The sequence below is a fragment of the Gavia stellata genome, chromosome 8, assembly GCF_030936135.1.
Source record: "Gavia stellata isolate bGavSte3 chromosome 8, bGavSte3.hap2, whole genome shotgun sequence".
Lineage (NCBI taxonomy): Eukaryota > Metazoa > Chordata > Aves > Gaviiformes > Gaviidae > Gavia > Gavia stellata.
Genome location: NC_082601.1, coordinates 17,081,236 through 17,103,058, shown reverse-complemented (window position 1 = coordinate 17,103,058; position 21,823 = coordinate 17,081,236). Strand labels below are relative to the sequence as shown.

The following is a 21,823-nucleotide window of genomic DNA, read 5'->3' as shown; positions in this document are numbered from 1 at the left end:
GCATCAAAAGAGTTAATCATATCCATACCACCTCAAGCTATTCAAGTTCATAACTGTTATCTAAGCTACTGACAATTACTTCAGCCTCTCTGGAAAAGCTAGATATACTAGGAAGAAACCCAAGCATGGCCAAGGCAAAAGCCTTTCCCAGAAAGCCAAGAAAAAAAGCACTGGCCTAGCTTATTTGATAGAAAGTAAAACCAGAACATTTGTGATCCTAAAGCTGAGGAGGTTATGTTCTACCACGCAAAGCATATCCCCTAAACGTCCTTTGAAATACGTACATAAAAAGCGTTAAATTTACAATGAAGGTGTAATAATGTCAAAACAACAGCTGTAGGGTGATTGGAGTTAAAAGACTACTCTTGCTGTTATTGACATTAGAGTATATCTTGTCTCTGTACATGTAGTTTGATGATTTTTCATTGGGGCAATGCTGTTTATGATCATGGAGATAAGTATTATAAACTGTTCATGCCTGACAGAGGGAAGCAGAGGCAAACAATGAGACTTGTACCAACAAGAAGGGGAAGACCAGTTTCATCCCAGCAGTGTGCCCAGGTGGCCAAGGCAGCCAACGGCATCCTGGCCTGTATCAGAAATGGTGTGGCCAGCAGGAGCAGGGAGGTGATCGTGCCCCTGTACTGGGCGCTGGTGAGGCCGCACCTCGAATACTGTGTTCAGTTTTGGGCCCCTCACTACAAGAAAGACATTGAGGTGCTGGAGTGTGTCCAGAGAAGGGGAACGAAGCTGGTGAGGGGTCTGGAACACAAGTCTTATGAGGAGCGGCTGAGGGAGCTGGGGTTGTTCAGTCTGGAGAAGCGGAGGCTGAGGGGAGACCTTATCGCTCTCTACAACTACCTGAAAGGGGGTTGCAGAGAGGTGGGTGTTGGTCTCTTCTCCCAAGTGACTAGTGACAGGACTAGAGGAAATGGCCTCAAGTTGCGCCAGGGGAGGTTCAGGCTAGATATTAGGAAAAAGTTCTTTACTGAGAGAGTAGTGAAACATTGGAATAGGCTGCCCAGGGAGGTGGTAGAGTCACCCTCCCTGGAGGTATTCAAGGAGCGTGTGGATGTGGCATTGTGGGATGTAGCTTGATGGGCATGGTGCTGTGTGGTGTTGGGTGGGTTGGTTTTTGGTGTGTTGTGGGGTTTTTTTGTTTTGTTTTGGGGTTTTTTTGTTTGTTTTTTTTTTGGTTTTTTTTTAGGTTGGACTTGATGATCTTACAGGTCTTTTCCAACCTTAGTGATTCTGTGATCCCCACTGTTGAGCTCCTAAAAGCTATGAAACACTGCAAACGTGACAAGTGAAAATGTCACCAAGAGCTCTGCAAGCCCAACTAAATTCTGCTGGATTTTAGTCCTTTATTTTCTTCATGTTTAATTACAGGTGAGGAACTGTCCAATTTTAATCACTGGCAGACACCTCAGCCTGGGAAAAGAAAAGTGTGAGGAGCATACAACAGTGATCTATAAACTCAGAAGCACGGTGAAAAGGATGAATAGGGAGTGATAGTCCACTGCCTCTGTCAAAACAAGAGCAAAGAGCTGGTTTAAGAACAAACGAAAAAAGGTACCTCTTCAAACAAAACCAGTTTACCTCTTTGCCACAGGCTGCCGTGGGATACTAGAAGTTTTAACAGCTTAAAAAAAATAAATGCTTGAACAAATTCTTAGAATTCTTAAAAAAGGAACTCTATCAAGGGAGATTAAAGCTGATGTTGCCATTGAGGAAGAAAATGCAGGAAAGCATTCTGGACAAGTCACAGCATCTGCCTGTCCTGTTCTTGTACTGTTAAAGACAGGTTACTGCATTAGCAGAACCTTTAGCCTGACCTATAGCCCTTCTTATGTTCAGATGTTATGGGCATATATGTCACTGCAACTATTTCAGCCATGGAAACATCAACATAGAAAATCATCTGCCAGAGTGATGGAAGAGACAAGGACAAGCAACCACACTGAGAAGCAGACATCATTTAAATACTGTATTCCACTCTGCTCACTGTAAGCATACACAGCACTAGCTGTTAAATTTATGTTCCATAAAATGCCCGATTGAACTGAATCTGAAGGACAGCATCTCTGAAAAGAGTGAAACAAGACATGTTTGATATTTTCCCACTAGCTTTTGACTCTACAGAGTTTCTAGAAAAGGAGGCAGATAATGGTTCTGTCCAACAGCAGCTATCACACAAGAAAGTGTGCTGAAGTGCCTACTGCTCCAGAGGTGATCAGCTCACTCTTTGTATTTATTTTACCAGTAGCTGACAAACTAAAGTGAAGTTTCACTACTTAAGCTCCCCAAGTTAAGTCCATTTTTTTCATGGTTAACGATTTTCTCATTAAATGTTCTAATTTCTTACGAATTGCACTAATAAAAGCAAGTCCTGCTGGTGTTTTCAGTGGTGGTGGTGGTTTTTTTTTTTAAACAGTCTTTTCATTGATGTGTTAAATTAAAACCCCAGGCACTACTAGGGTGCAATAAAAGTCTTTATTGTCAGAATGATTCCAGCATACTGTTTGAAATTATCAGACACTCTACTACTTCTTTTGCATTTATTTTTTTTTAAATCCTGTTCCATTTGATTGCACTGTCAGGCATCAAAAGACAAGACTTTTTCTTGCTACTGACTGTGAGCTGCCTCCTTCTGAAATCTGTTGTAATGAACCAAAAAAACCCTACAATGTTTTACTAGGCACTGAAAGACCATAATATATGCAGGAAACAGGTTACATGGCAACAATATTTTAAGTCAGATTCTTCTAACATCTTGAAACAGCTTGGCTAAAATTGGGTCTGTGCATTGGGTCTCCCTTAAATGACAGGCCAATGACTGACGAATCTAAAATAGATAAAATTCCTGTGTTCTGATTAGACTACCAAATTACTTCAGGGGGCCAAAGACAATTTCAGAGATGGTAGATAAGGATTATAACTGGAAGTTCTCTGAAGTGGACTCTGTTCCTTTACACTTCCAGGTCTGAGAACTTTGTTGATTTCCTGCTGCCTGTCATCTGCCTTTCCATTAGTGTGAATCTTTGGTTTTGGATGCTGCAAAAAATAGATCTCCCTGTCTTTGGAGAAAGGCATGTTCAGCATAAAGATGTCTATCTAACTCATCTGTGAATATTAGCATTAACTCTGATGCGTCCCAGACAAATCTCAGGCATTGGGGTTTTGAAGACCAGGTCCTAGAGTTACAAACTGACAGCCTATTCAGGCCACTACTGTGTAGTAACAACTTTTTTTCTTCTCTCCTAACTTTCCTCATCCCACACACACATTTAAGGAAGTGAACTAATGAACTTCTACATTTTGCATAAGCTAGAATTCCAGCACTCCTAATAACCAGATTATCCCAGGAAATTTTCATCTCCTGTTTCCTTCTTCTACTGTACCTGATTGGTTAGATAACAAATATATTGATTAAAGGCTGGATAACTACAGGTAGAAAAAATAATAATTAAAAAAAAAATCTTTGACTAGAAGATCTTTTAGTTCTAACAGAATTTAATCCCTTCCCCACTGGCATTCAGATACATTCCCTACTCTAATATATATTCACCAGTGCTGTTACTTCTTGTGAAGTATGTCATGAACAATTATATTCACTTGTTATCTCTGAATAGTTACAGTACAAAAGCATAGCTATATTTTCATGTTTGTTCAGTTCAGTCCTTGATTACTATGCTAACCAGATTATAGAATAATAATAGATAAAACTGTATTATAGTCCAAGTTCAATTCCTTGGGGATTCCCCCCTCCCAAAAAAATTAATCAGATTAAAAAAATAGTTTTTTCTGTAAACAGAAGACTCCTGTTGTTACCAATCTTTTGGTTTATCCCCTGGTGGTGGTAATGATTTGTATTCACAGATAGTGCTTAAAGTAAAGAGTCACTAACAAATCAGTTAAATCACCTGATAATTAATTTTAAACTACTGCTCTGTAAGTATCATCTTTTTGTAATTAAAAAGAAGAAAGAGATTCTAAACTGAAAACTGTCCTAATTTTTACGGACTTCCTTCATCTTTAAGCCAAGAAATCATAATTTTAAGATCAAGAGCTGTTGAACTACTCCAGTGTCCTGTGAGGTGCTGTTCAATTTTTAAATGGTCTCTCTAAATAGCCTGTGGGTATGGATCAGAATGATTTAGGCTGGATGTCTGAAGGACATCTGGCCCAAATCCCCCCTCAAACCAGGGTCACTGTGAATCAGGTGGCTCAGTGCTCCATGGACTTGAGTTCCGAGTAGCTCCAAAGAGGGAGAGGCTCCAAGTTCTCTAGGCCCCTCTTTCCATATTTGACTACCATCACTGTGATTTTTATTATTTTTTTTTCTGTAACATCTAATTCAAATTCTGTTTGTTGCAACTCAGAGCTTTGCATCTCACCCGATTGCTATGCCCTTCAAAGACGAATCTGGCTTCATCTTCTCTGTGAAGCAGACATACAGAAATCTTCAAAGTGATTTTATATACTCAACTATTTGGTTTGCAAATACTTTTCTAATGACTGAATCGTTTTCATCAAACCAGCCATTGCATTTGCCCTATCTAGCAGTAGATCACAAATAGTCTCCAAAACACACAAAAACATCCAGCAAGGTAGAAATGCAGACAAACTGCAAAGACATGCCAACAAAAAGTGAAAGTAGTTACTAGTATTTTAAAAAATTACCTTAGGTTGAGACACGTAGTTAACTATACAAATTTCTACGGAAAATCTTGCAATAAAATATCACCCTTGTTGCAACTGTCTAATAAATTCCCATTACAAATCTCTTACACCCAATTCTTTTATGCATACAAAGCATCCAGTGCAAAACCAGTGTTTTACACTTAAGAAGCTATCTACATGCCATGGCAAAAGTGTGACACCTCAGGCACAACAGAGTATTTGCTGAAATCTACACGTGCAATTACTGACTCTTAACTTTGTTTTTCTAGAAATGCCTAGGAATAAAAATATTAACAAACTTGCTACAAATATAAAAATGAGAGTTTGGTACAATTTGTCTCTGGACATTTTTTCTTATGTCCATAAACTGTACAGAGTTTATTGCAGATTTCGCTCTTCACTGACAATCAGTAAAATAAAAAAAGCTCTTTCAACTACAGGACTTCAGACATCATGTTCTTAGATAGCAGTCCCATAAGATGCAATGAAATCTGGCCTATAAACTTGCACAGAAAATTTACAAACTGAAGAAAATACTATGCATGTGTCAGTATCTTCTTTTACTCCCCAGTAAGACATCCTGTCTTCTACAGAAGCCTATGAAAATACAACACACCATATCAGACACCTTCTGCTCTCCAGAGATTCAGACATGGATGGAAACCTGTATATAGTCCAACAGGATGAACTGGTAGTCATGTGGCTACTCCTTTGGCATTACAAAGATGGGAAGCACTCATTGCATTTGACAGTCTTCTCTGCAGCCGCAGCAATGAAGAAACTCATTGTACACCCTTGGGAGTAATGATTAGATTCTACTCAGGCAAACTAATCTATTTTATTTGCATTCATTGACAAAAATGTCAGAAGCTCTTGTCAGAAGACTGCTTTTTGTGATGACTGTGCACTTGTAAGCTGCTCAAAATAAGACCTGCATAAAATGACATCTCTCTGGCCACGAATACAAACAAGAAAGTAAAGATATCTGGAGGGGAAACACAATACTAGTTACTTGAGCAATCAATATTAACCAGTAAGTTGACACCATCACACACAACACATCACTTAAGGCATAAGTGGGTCCCTACTGTAATAAACTACACAGATGTCAATTAAAAACAAAGTTGATCACTGTTTCAGGAATTGAGCTGCCAGTATCAGAAAACCTATCCCTAAGACCCTTGCCAATTTGAAACTCTTAGATTTTCTAAAAAATTGTATTTGCACTTTAGTGACCCATTTCTCACTAACAGCAAATGCATCATTTCTCCTGCTCTGGTCTGCCGTGGGACCCAGCATACAGATGTGGGCTGTCTAACTTGCACTTAGGCTTCTATGAATGGCACAAACCCTGATCATCAAATCCCAATAAGGCCACTGCAGGAGACGCATTGGTCCTCATTTTCAGTGATAAATATACCATCAGGACTTCCTACAAGCTGTTTAAAAACTGCCATATTTTGTTCATGATAACTTTACAATTTTGGTGAGAGACTTGCTGTGGACTGAAAAGGATGTGTGCCATTAATGTCCAGCTTAATTAAAAAGTCACTGTACTGTCAGTATTTAAAGTACAATTCTTCCTATTGCTACAACTTCTCTATCTACCAAAAAACCCACCCCCAAGCAAACAGCTGAAAGGCCTTTCTCCTCCCTGTGTTGAGACTCTGTTGCTATTTTTGGGGATGGGAGGAAGAAGGAATTGCTACCTTTTTTTAAAATGAGAATATAGGCTCTGTTCAGTTTGGAAGACTACACTGGATGTTCTTTTTATACAAGAAAGAAGCAAAACAGGATGCAACCTAGTAGTTCTTCTGTCTGCATCCTGATGCATAAAATGTAACTTTTTTTTTCCAATAAACTACTTGAATGCCACAGATTATCCTTTCCTGCAAAGACATTTTACATTTCTCATGTTCTAGCAGAGGAAAAAAAAGTTTTATCACTAAATATGATATAAAATTATACTAAAAAAACCCCTTAGAACCACTGAATAGTTTTAAGGCAGAATTTGCTATTTACATAATCAGAATGCAATACAGCAAGCCATTAAAAACATGCCTGTAATGTTTTATGTATTAAGCTACCTAAAAGGCTCTAAAGCAGAAAAAGGATTATGCAGAAGAAAAAAAATAATACGCAGAGCATGTTTTTATTTATAGTGGCTTCTATCTCTCCTTTAAATGGGTGACTGCACTACATTCTGTCTAACTACAACTTATAATTACAGAGCAGATCATACATAAAATAAAAGCAGATTACTCAAAATTTCAGAAGCCACCCAAACATGTACTGCAGTTATTTCCAGCACAGCTACCAAGAGGACATATTTAAGCACTCTTTAGTTAAACCATCTTCAAGGGTAATCACTATACTTATTTCTGCCTTAAAGCTTTCCTACATGATAAAATTAATTACTGTATCGAAGTAGTCAACTGTTTCACAGTTTCTGTATTCTAATATATAGTACAATGCTTTTTTACTGCATCTTAATATATCTGAGATTTGAGAATACAATTCCAAATATTTTTTCAACAAACAATTTCTTCTGGATCTAATGCAAAAATCCATGTAAAAAGCTGGCTAGCTGGCTTATACCTCTGGAAATTTTGGAGAGAAATAGCTATGTAGGCTTTAACAGACTGTGTCACAAATCAATATACTACTCAATACCCTCCTCAAACTATGTCCAAAAGGACCGAAGGCCTTGTTGAAATATCCAGCACCTCTGCAAATCTTTTTCTTTGAAAAGAAATGCTACATTAGTGGCTGTTCGGCAGATGAGGTTTATCTTGCCACAACCTTCAAATCATCCTTTAAAATAAAAAAGGACCCCATCCAACTTGTGCATTCTCTTTAAGATAACTTTGGATTACATGTATCTCTGTATAGTTATTCCAGTAGGGAAATACCATACAAACAAATTGTAATTTATTTGCATTTTCAGACTTAGAGCACGCAAGACAGTGGCTGACCTGTGCTTTGTATTCTTCCTCGCCTCTGCATCAAAACCCTGTCTTGCTGTATGCTGAGAACAGATTCAGTGCACACAGAGGCTACTGCCTGCTTATTACACCCCAAATTCACCCATGCTTTCTTTTGTTCACAGCAAGCAGTAAGAAACGCTCTTTACATGCAAAGATTTGAATCCCAGGGATCAGATTCTTATTTCTTCATAGAAAAGAATAAGTAGACTGCATAAGACAGGTTTCTCACACCCTCCATTTCAAGCTAGAAAGATCCCATGAACCCAGATGAGAAGCTGATACCCGGTTTGAATGAGGCAGTCAGTCAGGACCAAGGAATCTTCTGTTAGAAACACCTGAGGAGTTGCTCAGGTGCCTCAATGCAGCTGTCTAGTGCCATCTTACCCAAACACAGTTATCTGAGACTTTCAAATGGGCAAAGCAAATTTTGACATGGGAATTATGAGTGACACCTTTCTTTGCTGAGTGGCACTGGAAGCTAGGCAGTAAACTCCAGAGCATCTCACAGAGCACTAGAAACTTACGTTTAGACAAATGGATTGCATTTACTGAACCCTGAAGATGCTAGTAAATATAATTAAGATAGATAAAAGTCATTTACCATCTTTGAAGTCAGCATTTTTCTGCCTCACCAGAATTCGGAAATCTTCTCCTGGGTTAACACTGCCAACCTACAAAAGGTCCAAAAATGATACAATCGTCTGCCAATATCCATCTCTTTCTTCCTGCGAGGCAAGAAGAATCTTTAAATTTCTGTTTATTTTAATATGGAAACAGAAGCTCTATCATTCTCTGCATGCGGACTCATGAAATGGAAGCCTTAAAATGTGTGTTAACGCGCAGTACTCCTAGCAAAGCTTAGTTATGACATGAGCAAGATGAACTTACACTTACTATGCTGCACTTCTGTAAGTCGACTGTGTTCTCTGGGGTTTAGAGGTTGGAAGCACAGTAATTCAGGCTATCTGCTAGTTCAGCTTTGAGACTTTCTGTAGCACAGACCTCTCACTAATCTTGACAGATGCTTAATGAGGAATGGGAGCTCCCAGGCATGCGGTACAGAATCATTGGTTTGCCACTCCAATAGGAAGCTCAAAATTAAAAGCTCGCACTCAATTCTCTACCCTTTCTGGCCCAGTCTGACATCTTAAAGCTGAAGCTCTAAATGGGCATACAAGTGCAGAAACCTTACAAAGGAACTAAAACCAGGTCAAATATAAATAAGCACTTACTGAAAAATGGATTAAATAATTTTAGAAAAAAAATTACATTGCTTAACATTTCCTTTCAGGAATCAAAATTCTCCTAAGTTTATTCAAAAATTTTATGCTTTGCTGTCAAAATAGTTTTTCGATCTTTCAATAAGCTTGCTTGGTGCCCATGTTTATTTTAAACCTGGCAATGCCACTTTTCAGGAAAAATCAGAAGTGTGTATTAGGAGTACAAAATATTTAAATCTTTTTAGATTTTAGATCTTCTTTAAAATCTCAAACATGCTTTTGAAAAACCAACCTTAAAGGATAGCTTGAAATCAAGTGAAGTTATCTCAATTAATATTAAATCATCTTTTTTCCCCATAATTGGAAAAATCAAATAAAGGAAGGCGTACAATTATGATACAGGCTTCACCCACCCATGTACACACTATCTGGAATTAAGTTAGATGTTTAATGTATCAGCAAGATGATGCCAAGTTTGTGATTTAGAACCCCAACCAATGCAGAGAACAGTATCTAAAATCACAGCAATACTTTTGATTAAATATACAGAGGCAAATTCTCTTGCAGATGATATGAAAGAGAGCAAGAACAAAATTCAACCACTGAACCCCAAATCTGAGATTCTGTTTTCTTCAGATCCTCAGGCTTGCCCTTTAGAGTTCTAGACACCGGGGGAAAATTTTCTCCTCAAATATTCAAGACGGACAGAAACTTGTGCTGACATACATCTAAGGGCAGAGAAAGTTGTCTTTACAATACCTAGCACAGAGTCTCAAATCTACAAGTAGACAATATTTCACTCATGTTACAGCTAGAAACTGTTCTTTTATCAGGAATTCTGTATATTCACTATAACACTCTTGGAGAAATTAATCTTCCCCCTTAATAATCAGATTTGTAAAAATATGCTTACAGAGGTGACATTGCCTTCAGCAAGTTTTATGATGCTAAAGCTACCTTCCTCATCTTCAATTTTTGGTTTCTTAGGGTTGGGTCCATCTTCACTGCTGCAAATGAGGACAAAAATGAATGAATGAGGACAAAAAAAAAGAACAACGAAAATTCTCTTTTAGAATATTTTTCTCCAAAGGTGTTTTCCACTCAGTTGCAATGTCTTGAAATCTTTTTCCTCCTGCATTATTTTTACTGATTCAAAATGCTTTGGGATTGGAGGAAGGAGGAGAACATAAATGATGATGCTGCATTTAACTGCCTAGGACAAAATCTATAGCTGTCATTAATCAGTGCAGTACAGCAGAAATTAATGAATCCATATCCATTTATACCAGCCAAGGATCTGACATTTAGAATCTGTTACTGGTAATGCACTGATTAGCAGTATTTTTAAACTGTAAAACGTGCAACTACTATCTGAGAAAAATTAATAAAATACAAGACTAATTTAAAACACCCCCTTCTACATTTATATAGAAGCCCCTCACATACTGCAAACCTGGATGAGGTAACAGCCTCTCCAAAGCCAACCTAAGAAGGCAAAAGTAAAATGCCTTCTATTTTACTGGATTTCTCAAAATACACAGAGCTTAGCAAAAGTGAAACAAATGCTGAATATGAAAATCTGTATTAAGATATCATGCCTGCATTTATGCTCCCTTAATCCCATTAGACCTTAAATAATAAGCAGAGATGAATCAGGTCAATATGATGACAGGAGACACAAATCAATTTTAGAAAACAAAATAATGGTCAAGAGAGCTTCTAGCCAACTTTTTCAAAAACACTTTAATGCAAATTATCAGATCTGATAGTTTTAATAAACTGAATGTTATCTGGTGTTTAACATTTTCCTTAGTCATTGATGCAGTGATATACTTTTCTTTATCAAGTGATCTAATTTTATCGCTCAGCTTTTCCCCAAACACAGAACAAAAACAAAAAGTTAACACTTCTGTTGTAGTACTGACAACACTACTGTTCCCATTCATTACTACAGCAATACCAGGGGGTTTTTTTCGTATTTTTTAATCCTATTACCATTCATTCTTCTTTGCATAGTTGAGTCTGTATCCTCTTTCTTCCCTTACAGATTTTTTTAAAACATTTTAGTGCCCTACACCAATTTCTACCTCAATTATTTTTATAGCTGCTTTCATCACCCCTCTAAAGGAAACCAGTTTTTAAACAAAATAGCTTTCCTACTTGCTTGTCAAATTGATGCCTTTGGGGCGATACGTTTTTAAGCAACTACCAGTAATGGGTCACTGTTTTTTGTTTAAATTCTCTCCCTAGCTTGTTTGAACCCAAGTTCTGCTGTGTTTTTTTTAAACTGGTTCTATCACTTTTTAAAATACACCTATAAATGTATGTATGTACACACATACACACGCAGAAACTGAGGTACAGAGTAAGGACAAGAGAATTTAATCAGTATGAATTCACAGACACACCAAGGCAGGACAGGCACACACAGCAATGAACAAAATAAAAAGCATGGTGTTTCCCAGTCTGTATACAGAAATGTGGTCATTATTCCAGAGCAGTAACATGAGAAGTCCTATATCATGTCTTCCCAAAGCTAACATGCTAAGGAGGCTCTAGCCAACCCAAGGTAAAGGATATATGACAGCTCAGCTGAGCAAGGCCTCAAAATGGCTCAAAGACATTGTTCCTAGCACTGAAAGGACTGAGCTAAAAATGCAAAAGGGAGGGAGAAGGAGCTAACTGAGAACTCTCCAACATCCCAAGGGACCCACTAGTTATGTTATAGGCATTCAATAAATTAAGCTCTAAGAAGCAGATTTTGTTTGAGCAAATTGACTTGTGGCTGGGGTGACAGTACCAATGCAGTAGCAATTAAGCATTTATTCTTCGTATTTGCAGCACAAACTAAGTAAACACAGTATATGTAATAACAAACAACAACAAAAAAATTATCTTAAAAACTCTTCAGACAATAGATGTTCCAGGAATGGTCCATAACAGTTTGATTTTTCAAGACATTCAATGTTTATTGCCCAGCAGATAATAATGAAGCTGCTTTTCTGCTGATTTGGAATTCAAAATGAAAGCTACAGAACAACCTAAATCGAGCATGCTGAGAAGGAAGACTCATCTTTACAGCTAATTTAAGGCTCTGCAGCATTTATTCTAAACTATACTAGACCCTCTGCTATTCTTATTTGAACCATTTTATAACCACCAGTAGGACAAACTGTTTGACCAGGAGACAGTAAGCGATACAACAGGTTGCCCAGAGAGGATGTGCAGTCTCCATCCCTGGATGTTTTCAAGACCAGACTGGATGAAGCCCTGAGTTACCTGTTTAGATCTCATAGGTGACCCTGCTTTGAGCAGCAGGTTGAACAAGAAACCTCCTGAGGTACCTTCCAACCTCATGGATTCTGTGATTCTGTGACAATAAATATAGACATGAGGAAGCTACAGACTGGTTCCTGGTGTGTTTTGCCCCATAATAGTAAGACCACCTCTATTCACAAAATACCCCAGACATACTGCAGTACCACAATATTCTCCACCCCTCAGTACTTTTTCAGTGTGTAACTCATTGATCTTATGTTCAAAAGACTCTAAGCCTGCTTCATCCAGCAAAAACAATTTGAAATGTAAAAAAAAGTTTCAAAAAAAATCCATAATACATCTCCAACTTACTTGTCTTTGAAGATGTCTTGAGCAGTCTTCTCTTCTTTTTTCTTGACAACTTCCTTTAGGGGGAAAAGTGCTTTTACTTTTTCAAGAGGAGCCTGACACCTTTCTTTTACCACACGGGGCATCTCCAGCATCTCTAAAAGGTGCTGTTCAACTGGCGGCAATGGGTCATTGGGGTGAAAAGCCTTATGCTGCAAACACTGCAAGAAACAATTTGAGCAAAGAAAAACTTTTCGTTTATGTGCTTTTAATATCATGCCTGTATGCCTGACATCATATGGTACATGCAAAGTATCGTCCATATTAAAGAAACTACCTTCATACTGCTGACAAATATTCCAGCTCACAGCTGATTGATGATCAGCTGTTTAAGGAGATTAATTATGATATTAAAGAAGAATATTGATGCAGAGGAGTGTTCCCACACTCACTGGAATGAGTTCTATGAAAATTATTAGGAAAATCCCAGGAATGAAACAGTCATCTGCATCTATTCAAGCTTTTTAACTTCTCATTATTTTTAAAAAGCAGTTTTATTATGAAAAAGTCACATGCGAGAGATTTCTATACATTCCAGAATTAGGCAACAAGATATATACCCCAGCCATGTATTCCAGTTTATTGTCCCTCAAAGAAAATACTTCCTCTTGGTCAATAAAATTCAGTATGCATACAAGAGAAATTTTCACCAGTTTAAGAGCAAATGGAAAGAGATAAGTTAAATATGCACAGGTGAGGTACAGAATACAGGTGTGTTTGCAAATTAGCTTTGAAAAGACTGAGGGAACAAAGGGGCCTGACAGATGTACATCAAAGTTGGAACAGAATGTAGGAGCTACAGAGGAGAAGGCTTTTTCACCGAAGTGTAAAGACAGTGCACACAGTCAGGGAGCCAAGCAGAGGGAGGGAGATGAGGTTAATGAGGCAGTCTACAGAAATTCCATGGAGAATTTTAAAAACAAAGTAGGTATCTCTTAAATGTTGTGAAGTGTGGACAGCAGAAGACACATATGTGTATGTGCATATATATACACAAATACCAGTGCGTGCACACACATACATAAAAACACGTGATGTACACAGGAGAATAATTTTCCAAGCCCATTGCACTGGGTGAATTAGACACAAGTGTGAAGGCAGCTACTCAGTAAACTAGAAATACAGCAGAGATTTGCTCCCTTGTTGGCCGTCAGACATGACATTAATTTAAAAAACAAAACCAAAGCAAACAAAAAACTGCCTCTATTCATGCTGAAAAGCTGCCAATAAAGAAAATCCAAACCATATGTTACACATCAATACTGGTGTGCTTTCATGCTGCCATTAAGATTCCAATCCATATTACAGCATACTTTCAAAAGGAGGCAGTCATACAAGGCTACTGATTTGGAAACACTTGTAATGATTTAAGGCATAATTATTTTGAAAGAGAGTAAAAATGTTGCTGTAAGCTGCAGTAATGGCTCTTGTGATACCAAAAACCAGTATTAAAACCACATTAGGGGATTGAATTAAAGTCACAAAACAAAAAACCTAAGGCCCCTGTTGTGAATGTGTTTTTCAGGCTTTTGCATCTGAAATCTCTATGTGTGCAGCTGCAAGAGCTGAGCAGACTGAGTAGTCACAGCCTCCACTTGTTCCTGTTTTTAGAGTACATGATGACCTCTGAAACCTGGTGATGGCAGGTACCATCAAAACACAGGTGCTAAAGGAAGATGAAGTTGAACAGACTTAACCTGAAGTTTCTAATCCCAAATAGTCCCTTTTAACCTTGCCTACTCTTCCTGCTATGGCCAGGAAGAACCACTCCTACCTTCACTGGCTAGAAGGCAACCCACACTGCCACTGGCTTCCAGACTCACCATTCTATTCATGCATGTTGTCAACAACGTACTAGCTCCTCCTTGCTCTTCCTTATTTCCTTACATTTCCAGTCTAGAGGTGTAGCCAGCTTTCAGGAACAGGGGTCACGCTAAGATACTGGTCAATGGATGTACTGAAGTGAGCTTTTCACATAATTAATTCCATGATAAGCAATGGCATAAATACACAAATACACAGGAATTTACTGCAAGAAGGCATCCTGTCTTGTTCCCTTCCACACAGTATCTAGGAACACACTTTGGCAAGAACATTTTTTAGCGAATCTATAAATCCTACAGGAACCTGATAGTATTTAAAGCCTTTGAACATGGGAGATAGATTCAGCTATCTAAAAGATAAGCATCTAGTCTATACCAGTCACCTACACAACCACAACTATCATGTACTTAGGAACTCCAAAACAAGAAGAATCAATTACTTTCCCAAGGTTCTTTTTTCACGGATTGTGGAACAACTTGGACAACTCAGCTTACACTAATTAGCTAGCTTTAGGGTGGTTAAACCTGTGCGAACTGAATCCCAACACAAGTGTCTTAGAGTTCAGTTTACATCTAGTTTGTGATGATTTCAAAATGACCTTCCAACAGATCCACTACATTCAACCAAAGGTAAGTTTACTTGTTGTTGAAAACCCTTACAGACTTCTGTGAGCTACCTCCTGTCCTGCTGCTGCTCTGCTTTTCGAAAGAACACCACTGTACAGTCCATCCACTTACAAATGAGCTCAGTCTTCTACAGTCACTTACACATGGTCTAACAAGAGCCATTACAGCATATTTAGATGCAGACTCTGCAGCTAGATCCTATGAACTATGCGATGCTACAGGCCACCGTCCCCACAAACCTTCCCCTCAGGTCTGACTTAGCACAGAACAATCATTGTTGAGCAATCTGTTTACTCGGCTATCAAATAAAATGCACTGCATTCCCCAAATGTCTTATGTGCTTCAAATCCGTGTATTTAAGAGGAACAACTTAAACAATGATGTTGGAAGTCTTCCACCACAAAAGCTATGGAAGTTAGCTTATGCTTTTCTGGAAGCAAGGAATAAAATTTGAAACTCTGGATACAGGATATTCCTCATCTTCAACTCCAGCAAGCATTAGCAACTCCTTTCCACCCACTCTGTCATTTCCTGATGCCTACCACTACTTCCAGAGATATAATTTAGCTTGATGTTTCTGTTTAAATTCTGGCTCTTGTCACTTATCATTCCAAATATCTTCATGAGGCAACAGGCAAGGAAATGAAGGGGGAGTTCATCCTTTCTTCAGAGTTATTTTTCCAAACCATCTATAGGTCCTGTTCAGCCCAATCAATTTACTGGCTACATACAAAAGATGATGTATAATTTTTCTTCGTAGTTCTTAAGGAACCAGCAGTGCCACTTGGTCTAGAGCAAAATATTAGGAATCTGGAACATGTTCGCAGCAAAGGACAGAACAATCTTTCTGCAACTTATACAGATTAATAGCAGTTTTGTTACCAAGACAAAACAATGGGGCTGTGCAGAGGCAAAAGAAAGCACTAAAAGGACTTGTAATTTAGGGCTTTATAAACAGCAAGCACTGTGGACAGGAACTGTATACTGCCTAGTACATTGAAAAAGTCCATAAATACTTTTTCCACCAGTAGCATTCATCCTTACAAAATCCTATTATCGTCTAAGGAAACTGGCAAGTTAGGCAGTTACTCTCTTCTAGCAGCACTTGACTCAACTGCCGGGACACCATCATACTGTTTCAGAAGACAAATGGCACACCTGAAGAAACATCTTTTGTTGATAGGCGACATCCACTGAACCGAAAGAATGCAAAGTTGTATCTGGCGATATAATAGAGGAAATTCTATCCCCTATGTGTTTCATTTACAAGCAAAACCGTATTTGTTTTCTAATACCCAAGCTTTACAACCATTCCTAAAATATGAGTCATGCAGAAATCAATCCATTTTAAGTTCTTGCCCAGCAATAACCTACTGACCAAATCTTGCATTCAGTTACACACTGTCTTGTCAATATGACTGGCAGAATTTGAAGGGAACACTGAGTTCTTCAGGTGTCAATCAGAGTAGGATTTGAAGACAGTGGGCTTACATGTGTTCCTGAAACATACATACGACCTCTAAATCCTTTGCTCCTTTTGACAATACTGAAGCAGCATGGCTTTTGGAAGCTAGGGTAAGTTTTCGTAATTTAAAAAAGCATCTTCTTCCTACTTGTAAACTGACAAAGTTTCATTTGGAATTGTTGAGATATGATGAAAATGGTTGCTATAATACCATTTTTGGTTAATTTTCAGAGTAGAGTCATGCACTCAATATATCTCCATGGCTCTGTATACAAGACAATTCTGCAGCTGCATAAATTGCATTGTAATTTTCCTTATTTTTGAATTTGCTGTGTCATTTTTTTGAACACTTGAATTCCAATGTATAATTAAGTCTCTCATCCTCACAGTTGCAATGAAAATCTTCATGATATGAAAGGAATGTAAATCAGAATGTAGACAGCTTGATACAATAACTGCAAGAAGTGAGAACTGTTCTGCTCACCCATAAAATGCGTCAGCTCAGACACCTGAATGGAATATTTTAAATGTCAACAAAGTTATCCGTTTACTACTGATTAAGTTCACCTCAGACTGATCTGGTGCAATAATGCCCAGAAAAGTGACTCTGCTGAAGACTTGATGGTACACAGAATGAGGACCTAAAGGGATCCCTGATTTTCAGTCAAGTTCTCTCTTTACCCAAAAGCTGAAGACAGTCTATGTCCACACCATGATCGTGGCAATACAGTGTTGAGATACCCAAGCAAGTTTTAACTTGTCTAGTCTAGGTGCCTGTGAGTATCACTGATGCTGTTGCAGACACCTCAGCACAGGTATAGTCTCTCTTGATTCCTGGAAACTGGAAATTTTAAGAATAAAATCTATGTCAGGGACAACATAGAAATCACTGGCTACCCCATACTTAAATGCAAAAGAATTTATATTCTCATCTTCACAATGCAGATCTTTCCAATGTGAATCAGAGAAAGACATAAAGGTGAAAAGTCTTAAAAGTTTTTAAAAAATGCCATATAGTTCATCTCACCTGATATAACCTCTGAAAATGAGGGTTTGGGATTTTGCTGGGCTTAAACAGGTCCTCAAAAGTTTCTCCATCATCATCTTCATAAACCAAATTCATAGAATCAATCAAAGAGTCAACAGCAGATAACTGATCCGCTAAGGCAGCAATTACATACAAAGAAAAATTAAATACACTTGCAGATGGATGCATTTCTTGAAACAATTTATAAATGATGATTCACTTCACAACGTGAGAGTTTGACCAAGTCATTACATGCTACAGAATACACTGTAGATATAAACGTGCCAATAAAGAATATGGATAATGGACACAGTAAAAAAACCCCTGCTTTATATTTAAGGACTACAATGTAAAGTCATAAAGCCTTTTTTTTTTCCCCAAAACCTCAATTATTGCTGCCTTTTTGCTTCCATGTTTCTTCTTTTTCAAGATGCTTTTATTTGCAACAGAAGGTTTATAGGCCACTTAGAAAATAAGGAGAACAGTTGGTTTTAAAATTTGTATTACACCATTTAGTTTTTCAAAGTTATGATTGCAAATTAACACAGTTCACAATAGTCAACATTGCTTTGCTAAGACAAGTTTTAGATTTGTTCTCGAACTGCTGGTTACAGGCAAGAAAATAGAAACTATTTCAGAAACAACCCAGCATGCTTTATACACCCTGACACACAGATGCCAATTCAATGGATCTCATAACAAATTAAAGAAGTGAGAGTGGATTTTCAACTACATCCATTTAAGCTCATTGCTGTGCAAAATTCTCACAACAGAGAGTCAAGCTTGGTACAGCTGCATGTTCTATGGCTCTCCAAAGACACCCTCCATCTGAATCTGGACACCAGTAAGTGCATGCTTTAAAAAACAACACACCACAGAAAATACAGTCTTTGCCTTTGTATATTATACCAACAGGCCATACTGCAACTGGCTACAGGACTAGCTTTGTACGAATGGAGCCGATGCCTCTCTTCTAATTCTAGCTAGCTAATCGTATATTGTAGCTCCCACAAGGCTGGCCATTTAGTCTCACAAATGAGTTCAAAGATCAGAGGATGGAGGACTATATCTCAGATGTCTACCACATAGATCCTGTGAGACTAATACTCCCAAAATCGGAGCCAGCAGTCATGTAACAGGACAGTTTTAAAAGACTGCCTGGAAACCTCAAGTCTGCTCAGCCTGCAACTAAGCTGGCGAAGTTTTGATACAGGCTTTACACTTCAAGATGACATCACCATAATGTATTCCCAAAGGGCTGGTGTTTTTTTCCTAAGCCAAAATAATGACAAAGCTTATGTTTTCATTGGAAAGTCAAATATTCTAGCTCTTTTAGAGTGTCTTAAAGGAAGACAAGTAGGTTACTTCATCCGGTTGCCCAGCAAAAGACTATCTTACCTGTAGGAATGCATTTTTTATTGTTTTTCAAAGATGAAAATATGTACTGTCTTAAGTCTTCCATGTAGGGTAGTTGCACATAGATGAGACACTGAGAAAGACAAAAGAAGTAACTGAGCCTGAAGCAAAAAAAAACTTAAGTATCCCGAAGTGCCCTATCAGGGCAATATAAACAAAAGAAAAACCCAAAGATCTAAAATCTGTGTCTATCAAAATACTTAAATAAAATATTTACAGAGCACCACAGTTTTAAGCAGAATAAAACACAGCATTATTTTATAATATAGTGATGGCTACGCTCCTCTTTTTTCTACTGGTGGAATAAAGACCTTCCAGGTCACCTGATCCCTTTTTCTTATGCAGAGTTCCAACCAGCCAATCTTTAAATACCCCATACATTGGCGCTTTGGGAGGTTTTATCATAGCTTACTGTGTTTCAAAGTCAAAAGTTGGGTTTGTTTAGTTAATATTCTCAGCCTAATTTTTTCTTTATTCAAATATCTCCTCCAGTTCATACCATCCTAAATAATTCCTTTCCATTCTTTATGTTTATACCCTTCAAAAGTCTGAAGATTGTTATGTCCGCCCCCACCTTCGTCATTGCTTAGCCATGCTATACATATTTAGATCTTTCAACAGTCTCTCGTAAGTAAGATCAGTGGAAACATATGCTGCAAAAATTCTGACACACTGTGTTGCTTCTGGGTCTCTCAGAATTTTTAAAAAAATATTCCAAATATGATTCTGCTGTGTACAGAACTTTCTTTTTTTTTTCCTAAGAAACAGACTTCATTTTTTTCTCCTAGTTTTTAAAACGACCTTTTCAAGTAAATAAATATACTACTGTCTTCCTTACTCTCCATATGAATTTAAACAACAGCTTTAAATGCTGTGAGCTCCTCTCCTCAGTACCAGTTGACTTGGAAACCTAATGATAACAGTGTAGTTGGACATGCTTGAAATGCCACACCAACTATCAAATTCAAATTTTGCACTACCAAGCAACCTGGAGATAAATCCGCAGTTTAAGGAAATGAAAGAGTCTAGTGCAACTTTGGATTCTATGTGGAGAGGTAGGTAGTAACACAGCAAGAAAGCAGTGGTAACTTATTACATAAATATGTGATTACACTGTTTCGAGATACCAAAAAAATTGAGATTTCCAGGATAACAAAATGAAATTATTACTAAGTTATTGAAATAAAAGTCGGTATTATTTAAATCTGTAATATAGAGGATACCAATACAAAATATATGGCATTATTTTTCCATGTATCTTTTCTATGGAATTTTCTTAATACTATTTATGACCTTCCTAAAATCGCTCTGAAAAGTCACATTGGTTTCTTCTGGTATTTCATAACACTGCAAATTCATATGGTTCAAATACGATCATTTATTAACTGGTATTTGCAAAGCATCAATACACAGGCTCTCTACAGAAAGTTAAGGGTGAAAAATTACCTCGTATGCATCCTTAATATATGGAAAAGCTACCCCAACTTGCGGGTTGCATCTTCTATCATAAGCGTAACGCACTATAGCTACCACTTTCAACTCATCCAATGCATGAACAAGGGCAGAAAAAGCAACTGCTGCATTCTGGGAGGAAAAAAAAGAAGTCTAGAGAGTCATACAAGTTCTCATTAGTCTGCTGAAATACATCTTTCGCAGTGAATTCAACAGCACTGATTTAGTCAAGACTAGTTTCCATTTTAGCTATAACTTCAACACAAGCATTTTTCATGTTCAAAAAATAACGAAGCAGAAAGCTCAAATCTCATCATGATAGTAGATCCATTCAAAGCTGAGCAAACTTTAGATTCAGCACATTCCACTTTTTCCACTAGGTGTGAAGAGCTCTCAGAAGTATTACAAAAGAGAAAGAAAGGGAGGGAAGTCAGACCCTTAAAGGAACACATCACGTAACAGTGAGGTTTTCACCTCTAATATTGAAAATAATTAACACAGTGACAGGGCACACTGTTGCTCTGCATGAGAATGGACTTAAGCACCAATTCCAGGTTCCCCATGCCCTCGCACAAACATAATATTTACCAGTTTCTCATTATTCATGAGATATGGTATTCATTTGGGGTCTAATCCAACTTCTTTTCAACCTAATGGGCGATGGAACAAGAATTCTGTAGGCTGCCTTAAGAATATTTATTTTATTAACACAGAAAGAAGGGACAATTTCAAGTGCCACTACTATTCTTTTCTGTTCCACAGCAAAACACCTTCAGCGTTAAACTTCAGTTCACCTTACCTCATCATCTTTCACTGCAAAGACCTTCAAAACCTGGTTGCCCATGTAGTAATGCCTCTGGATCTACAGATTCAAATGGTCAAGAGTTAGCCTGATCCAAAACAAATGTCATTAATGTGACTGGACCAATTAAATTATGAAACAACTAATACATTACTCAAGTGAGAAGATTTAATTACTGTGCATAGAAGTTAAAGCCCTGTGTGTTTCATATCTCCATTTATTGCTCATTATGGATATTCAGTCATATTCGACAGGATATTCTTATACCTTCCTATTGATGGGCAGGAATGAAAGACTACGGTACTTGCAGCTGTTACCAGTCTGAATAATACTGCAGTAATTCAAAAGTCAGTGGGGAAAACCACAGTAGTTAACGGAAGACCTAAACCTAACTGACACCACACCTATGCTATTAAATTTTCCTAGCAAAGACATGTCAATAAGGAGCTGAAAAAAGTCACATCCTTAAATAATAAAGCTACTTCAGCAGCAACCTGGTATATATACAGCTGTGCTGGCAAAGAAGCACTTCTGTTAGCAGAGTTTATGCTGTTCATGAACATTGCTGACCCAAAAAAAAAAAACCAAACCAGTTTCATTAAGGGGCATTGCTGGAATAGCTGGAGCTACAGAGGCTGTGAGACACACCCAGAGA

General features: G+C 37.8%; 1 protein-coding gene across 1 annotated transcript in view; it reads right to left on the bottom strand.

The window, feature by feature from the left end:
- XRCC5 (X-ray repair cross complementing 5) overlaps positions 1–21,823 on the bottom strand; it is a 53,921-nt gene that overhangs the window by 10,068 nt on the left and 22,030 nt on the right. The window contains exons 10-16 of the mRNA XM_059820172.1: positions 21,166–21,228; positions 20,361–20,498; positions 18,897–18,987; positions 17,499–17,632; positions 12,521–12,717; positions 9,804–9,897; positions 8,272–8,341 (exon numbers count right to left, since the gene is read on the bottom strand). Coding sequence (XP_059676155.1) covers positions 8,272–8,341; positions 9,804–9,897; positions 12,521–12,717; positions 17,499–17,632; positions 18,897–18,987; positions 20,361–20,498; positions 21,166–21,228 — 787 coding nt within the window. The remainder of the gene's footprint in view (positions 1–8,271; positions 8,342–9,803; positions 9,898–12,520; positions 12,718–17,498; positions 17,633–18,896; positions 18,988–20,360; positions 20,499–21,165; positions 21,229–21,823) is intronic.